The sequence below is a fragment of the Papaver somniferum genome, chromosome 5, assembly GCF_003573695.1.
Source record: "Papaver somniferum cultivar HN1 chromosome 5, ASM357369v1, whole genome shotgun sequence".
In the NCBI taxonomy this organism is placed as follows: Eukaryota; Viridiplantae; Streptophyta; class Magnoliopsida; order Ranunculales; family Papaveraceae; genus Papaver; species Papaver somniferum.
In genome coordinates this window covers 141693605-141700075 of record NC_039362.1, presented here as the reverse complement: position 1 = coordinate 141700075, position 6471 = coordinate 141693605, and the positions used below count along the sequence as shown (strand labels likewise).

Below are 6471 nucleotides of genomic sequence, written 5' to 3'. Positions count from 1 at the left end.
GCGAGTTGACTCCATGATTCAACATCTGTTTTGTTCATTAGTACAGGTCATCATTTGTGAATAAACTTGTGCAGGATAACATGAGTTAATGAGATTTTCTTGTACTTGATGTTGCGCCGCTATTTCCTGAGTCTCATTTATTGCATGCATCCGATCATTAGTTGCATTAGATGCATGTTCATTCTCTTGTTCCATTATCGTTCGCGAGGCCCTACTATTGCTTATTTTGACAACTCTAGTGTCAGGTTATTCCTAGAGGGAGGTTCAAGAATTGAACTTGAAGATAGATAACCTTTTTGTCGATTCAATAAGAAGTTTGCTATAGTTTCACACTCCTAATCTTTGTGGTCAATCGTGTAGCAGTACCCTCAAAGTTTAAATGGTTATTTTTCATAAAAGAGCCTGATCCACACTTGTTCACCAACAACGTTTGTCTTCCAAAATCCCTGCTTAAAGGATATCTTACATTTAAAAGAACTTTTAATTTTTGCACCTTACCTTCAGGAAAAATACAATCAGGAGTATCTAACTTTATAACTTCACTCATTGCTGATGCTATGCTTGTTACGATTGGAGGGTTAGCAAACACCGGTTACATGTTGTATAATCTCATCCAGAGAAGTTGTTTCGTAAGGTCTACACTACTTTTTGGAATACTAGGGTTCCACGGTTCCATTACTAGTAAGTCTCCCTCTACAAACCATGGCCTGAGTTTGAGGACAATATCATATTTCTCCTGAGAGTAGAATTTGATCATGTAACAATCTTCCTCTTCTTCCTTCTTGATATAGATGTCTTTACTCTTGATCCATAGTTTTTTGAGCTCCTTATCTAACTAAGCTACTGTATAATCCTTGCAAGGACACACTTTGTCTAAGAAGCAAAATTTCCATAGATTGGCTCCTTGAATTAAATCTTCAGTTGACAGTATAGGTTGTTTTAAATCTTTAAGCCTTTTTGAAAGAGAGCTTCTTTCCAATGACTTGCTGAACCTCTGTAACTTGGTTCTCCATGTAAGAACTGAGTGTTTTGGAAATGACACTACTTAGTAAAAGAAGATGAAGGAGAAAGAGTTGGAGATGATGCTACTTAGTAAAAGAAGATGAAGGAGAAAGAGAAACATGGTTAACAATTTAATCCTACCGAAAAACTGCATGGTGAATGTGTTACACTTGTACAAAGCTTGAGAGAATGGGATTGAGGTTATAGGGGTAGGTCTAGAGTTAAGATGACTAGAAGTGTGTTAGACATGAGCGTGCAAATAAAATAGAATAAATATGGGAAGTCGAGGTGAAGATTTACAGAAAGTGAATTTTGGATCTTCTCGGAGAAACAACTAACGAAAGTGTGATTTAGAGATTCTAAAATGAGAATCAAATAAAGGTATGATATTGATGGTGATACAGATAAGCAAAACCACTTTATATGTCTGTAGGCAAATCCAAAAAGTGCTTCAACTCAGAACCTAAAAGAGATTAAAAAAAGATAACCGTTAGAAATCATATAAAAAATGAATCAGAAGGTAGTTGATTGAAAGATCAATACATGCAAAGGACAATATAGAAGTTTAGAATAGAAAAAGTTGCGATATTGATCGTATGATTCAAATAGTAGAATTCTTATCTCAAGAAACAATGTAAAGATACGAAAGAAGATCCATAAAAATCAATTTTTAAAAAAGAAACTCTGTAAAAGTGAAAAGGTTAAGAAAAGCCAAAAGTAAAATAAAACTAAATAATAATAATCAAATTAAGAGGAAATGAAAGCCATCTATTTTACGTATAACTGATTAGCCCTATGATACCGCACGCTTTCCTTTATCCATAAATATGTTTCTCAGATACCGCACGCTTTCCTTTATCCATAAAATATGTTTCTCAGTTTTCTCCACCATCTCATTCTTTAATCATAATAGAACTATATGAACTTCAACTTCTTTCTTTCTTCGTTACAACTCTTTCACCATAATAACTGTTAACCAAAATATCACATTTGTACATTAACAAAAATATGATCAACCGTAAATAAACTAGTTGACCGCTGCCACGGTGGACGGCCCATCGAAAAAATTGGTGCACAACTAAATTTTGTACTCACGATTTAGTTCTTTTATAATGGCACTGTGCTGGACTTATAAATTTGTAAAGCGAAATGACCGAGTTTACAAAAAAATGAAATAAAAAATCTCCGTAGAGAGGTATCTGCTCTTATACTGTTGCCAAGTTCTAAATTTAGCTCACGGCCAAAATCCAATCCTCAAACGACCTATGAGTCAAGCCCAGTAAATAGGTCCAAGTCCATCTGAGTTCTATAACTGGATCGTCGGATCAACTCGCCTGAATCGGAACCCGGCCGAGTTATGGCTGTTTTTTTGTTAAGTTTCCAACCCAATACACCAAACAGTTTTCATAATTTCAACCCTGTGACCTAATCTTTCTTCCTTGATTCAATTCCACGGCTATAGTTCAGGTTCACCTATCTCCATTCACCTGCACCATCATCTGTAGCTGCTCAAACCATGGCAGCAACATTAACTCCATCAATTTTACTCGTTATAAGCTTGTTGCACTCTGCTCATCCAAGTCCCTTCAACACAGAAGCGATAAAAATCAATATTACACGACATAGAAAATGCAACATGATGATAGCATTTTAGGAATCAAAATTTAACTTGAAGTTAGGTCTTTCGTGAGCAGTCTGCTCCAGAGAAGCAATTGGTTCCCTGGCCTACCAAAAAACATAAAGGCATGTAGCACTTACAAGATTTTCGCACTTCTTCTCAGTTATACTAACATTCTTGATGACAGTTTATTTGAAGACAAAAGTAATCTTCAATCTAATCGTAATGGAAGTATGTCACGGCAAAACGTGAAGCCTAGAAAGAAGTAAAGCCATTAAAGTACAAAAAGACCCGCCCCAGATACACAGGAAAGGAAAAACTAAACCCCGTTTGTGCAATTTATTAAATCCAACATACAAGGGAAATAAGAAACATTATACTATACACATCAAATTGTGAAGGAAGTATATTTACAGAAGAAAACTAAAAGGGAAGTACAAAAGTTTACAGTCTTTAACATGTACTTCATTTCCGTTTTTCCATGCTATCAACATTACTCTGACATAAAACCGCAACCTTGGCTCTTCGTTCTACGCATTTCTTTTGTTTTTGACCCAACATCCTGATTGTGCCTTTGTTTCCCGAAACCGTTCTTTGTTTGTTCATAGAAACAAAGGCAATGCAAACAAACAAAATAAATCATGGGAAGCAATAAAAGAGGGCAAAATCAACAGACACCTACTTGGAGTTCAGAGTTGGGGTTTTACGTCTCAAAGCAGCTTGTAAAAGCAAGATCAATCCTAGTCTCTACTACTACAATTGCTAAAGCTTAACTCCCTATTTCACTAATCAATGAAAAGGCCCGTATTTCAGTAACCAAATCCACCAACAAAAAAACAAATCCATTAAAAGAATTCAAATTTAACAACTTTCACACCTTTACTCTGATTAAATAAGTTTTTTTGCCTAATTGCCCAGTCTACAAGCTGTTAGACAAAATGTATCAAGGAAAATCTACTTCATATTCAATTAGCAAGTACCCAACTCATGTTCTGTGCAAGTTGCAAAAGTATAATAACTTGGGTCCAAATGAATCAAAGAAGCAAATCATTCTACTAAATCGAAATTCAATATTTGGGCAATGTGATCATAAAATGTGAAACCTAGAATCCGTGAATTGAAAATCAATAACATCATATAATAATAAAAAATGAGTGAAAAAGAAAGAAAAGAAAAAACCAACCTTATCGAGATCATCATCATCACCTTGCCATTCCTATTTGCTATTGAAGATGCAGATTTCTTGATGATTCTACTACAAATCGCCATTGTAATGCTTACTACAGAAACAAGAACAAGCTTCTCTCCTAAATCTCTCCTCCTCATTCAAATTCTTCTTCCTAAATCAAATCTAAGCTCGAATTCAGCTTAACCCACATTCAATTTCATCTTTTCCCCCATTATTTCGCTGCACACATCCTCTTTCTATGTCACTCAGAAACCCTAATTTCTAGTTCTTCTCCCTGTTTCGCTGACATGGTTGTTGAGAAGCTCCTCCGTCTTCTAAAAATTCATCAGATTCATACCCTAGAATTCATAGACAACACTTCGTGAACTCAAAAACAGTTCAATCTTCTTCATGGTCTTAACCAAAATCGAAAATCAAGATCCCCTTTTATTCTTCTGTAATTTCTCAATTCAATACATCAAAACCCTATCCTCAATTTATGTCGTTAATCCTATCACCATTACCTGATGTATCAAAATCTCGATCAAACCTTCCTTCCACTTTCACAAATCCAAGAACAGATCTCTGAAACCTCCCACCAAAAGAAGAAGAAGAAGTGTCGCTGGGGAATGACCGAAATAAATGTAAAGCAAAAAGCCTTATCTTTTGGCGGTGTTGCTGGTCCTGGGTTTCGACCTCAGGACCTCTAACTCGTTTTTGTTTTTAAAAATTACATCTGCGTCCTTTTTGGTTACACCAAATCCAATCTTTTTTATCCGACTAGACACAAAATCACCATATATAACTTAAGGTCTCCCTTGCTTCGCTCTGTCGGCCCAATTAGTACATGCAACTTTTGTGTGATGGCTCATGCACAATTTATTGCGAATGAAATAAAAAAGTGTTGTTGGAACTGATATAAAATGCTCATGAGTCAGATTTCAAGGCTAAACACAGGTACACACATTCAGCTCACTTAGCTGAACAAGTTGTATTGGGCTGAAATCGTCTAAGAATGAATCGTGCCAAGCAACTTGCTAATCCTAGCAAATACTCACTGTCTGACGTAGACGGTGATGTAGCTCCAATGGGTTATTAAGAGAAGACTGTCAACACAATTTCTATCATTACTCCGCCAGAATCAAGCAATTGCAGGTCATCTATATAAAAAATGATTCAGAATTGCTTTTTAGCTGCCAGGGTGAAGATTCTACAGATTCATTGGCAATCAGTTGAAGACAAAATTGATTGGTTTCCTTGTAAATATGCATTCAACTCAAAATTTTAATGCAAACTTTCAAAATGTTGATGGAATAGACATTTTTGGTGGTTACGAACTTTAAGAATTTAGGTGTTCTCTGCACAAATGGATGTGCATTGGGAAGTAATTCTCTAAAGACCAATTTACTCTTTCCAGCTTTTTGGTTACTCACGGAAAATAGCTGTTACTAACTATGATTGCGAATGTTGACTCAAATATCCTATTTGAAAATTCGTGAAGAGACTACAGCAGAAAGACTTCATTTGACGCCAATGACGACAAGTATCACAATAAAGTTGTACCTATTAAGCAAAACCCCATTGTATTATAGCAACATGCCAACATCTCTAACCGTCGCACCAGCCTGGTTAACCTTGCATTTCCCACCTGACAGTTTTCTGCAAAAGCGTAAGATTTAAGCATTGTTTTCATGAATGAAGTTGAACTGAATGATAAATAAAAGAACAGACTACAGAACCTATCTTGTGTTGCATTTCATGTAGAAGTATATCCTATGATAGGAATGCAGAAATCTTGTGAACTAGTAAAAAAAGAGAAAGAATAAGAAAACATCGAAGACCAACAACAAACTATACGAGGCTACACAAATTCCAAATTTTTATAATCACAGGAATAAAAAGCTGCAAGTAAACAAACCTCATCCAAATATGGTGATACTGATAGAGATTTAAATTGTTTACTACCTCAACAGTTACAGGATTTGGCGAAAAACTAAAGGTTTTTTAGCTCATCTGCTAAGAGAGTGTTTAATAACAAAATAACCACAGAATCACTGGGTACAAAGTTTCTTCCACGCATCTTGCAGAGAAATTGCAATGCCTTGTCCGTCTTCTTTCCTTCAAGAAAGCCTTTGATGATAGTATCATATGCTCTAACATCTGGTAAACAACCTTTGTTTTCCATTTCGATGATTAAATTTTTAGCCTCCAATAACATCTTGTTATGAAAGAGGCTAGACATCAATGTAGTATATGTTACCACATCATGAACTAATCCTTTTCTGGGAATCTCATGAAACACTTTTCTCGCGTCTTCCATCTGGCCAGCCCGACAAAAACTATGAATGAGAACATTGTACATTGCAACATTGGCTAAGATACCACCCTCCATGGATTCAAACAATTTCATTGCCTCGTCCATTTTTCCATTCTTGCAAAGACCGTCTAACATTGTACAGTATGTAACTTCGTTTGGACGAAGACCAAAAGATTGCATCTCATCAAGAAACCTCTGTGCAGTCTTCATTCTCCCATCTTGGTATAGTCCCCTTAATACTATGGTGTAAGGAACTATAGTGGGTTTCACTCCGTTTTGTTTCATTTTGCTGAATAGCTGCATAGCTTCACCCAACTTACGATTCTTGCAATACCCATCAATTAACAGTGTAGCTGATTTCATTTG

At 35.9% G+C, this 6471-nt stretch overlaps 1 protein-coding gene and 1 long non-coding RNA gene across 3 annotated transcripts; both read right to left on the bottom strand.

The window, feature by feature from the left end:
* Positions 1 to 1972: 1972 nt before the first annotated feature.
* LOC113282978 lies at positions 1973 to 4464 on the bottom strand. 2 transcript variants are annotated; one of them, XR_003327274.1, is made up of 3 exons: positions 3804 to 4464; positions 2761 to 3212; positions 1973 to 2586 (listed from the first exon to the last, which is right to left on the bottom strand). It is a non-coding gene; the product is annotated as an uncharacterized LOC113282978 (long non-coding RNA). The 2 variants fall into 2 exon arrangements; XR_003327275.1 differs by lacking the exon at positions 2761 to 3212 and having other exon boundaries at positions 3804 to 4462.
* Positions 4465 to 5781: 1317 nt separating this feature from the next.
* On the bottom strand, positions 5782 to 6468 carry LOC113279743 (pentatricopeptide repeat-containing protein At1g09900-like). Its single transcript, XM_026528414.1, has one exon. It carries the CDS (start codon positions 6466 to 6468, stop codon positions 5782 to 5784), a length of 687 nt encoding a protein of 228 aa, XP_026384199.1.
* Between the last annotated feature and the right edge of the window lie 3 nt (positions 6469 to 6471).

Excerpts from the sequence above, each read along its gene's own strand:
- LOC113279743 (XM_026528414.1), bottom strand. The coding sequence starts at position 6,468 with ATGAAATCAGCTACACTGTTAATTGATGGGTATTGCAAGAATCGTAAG.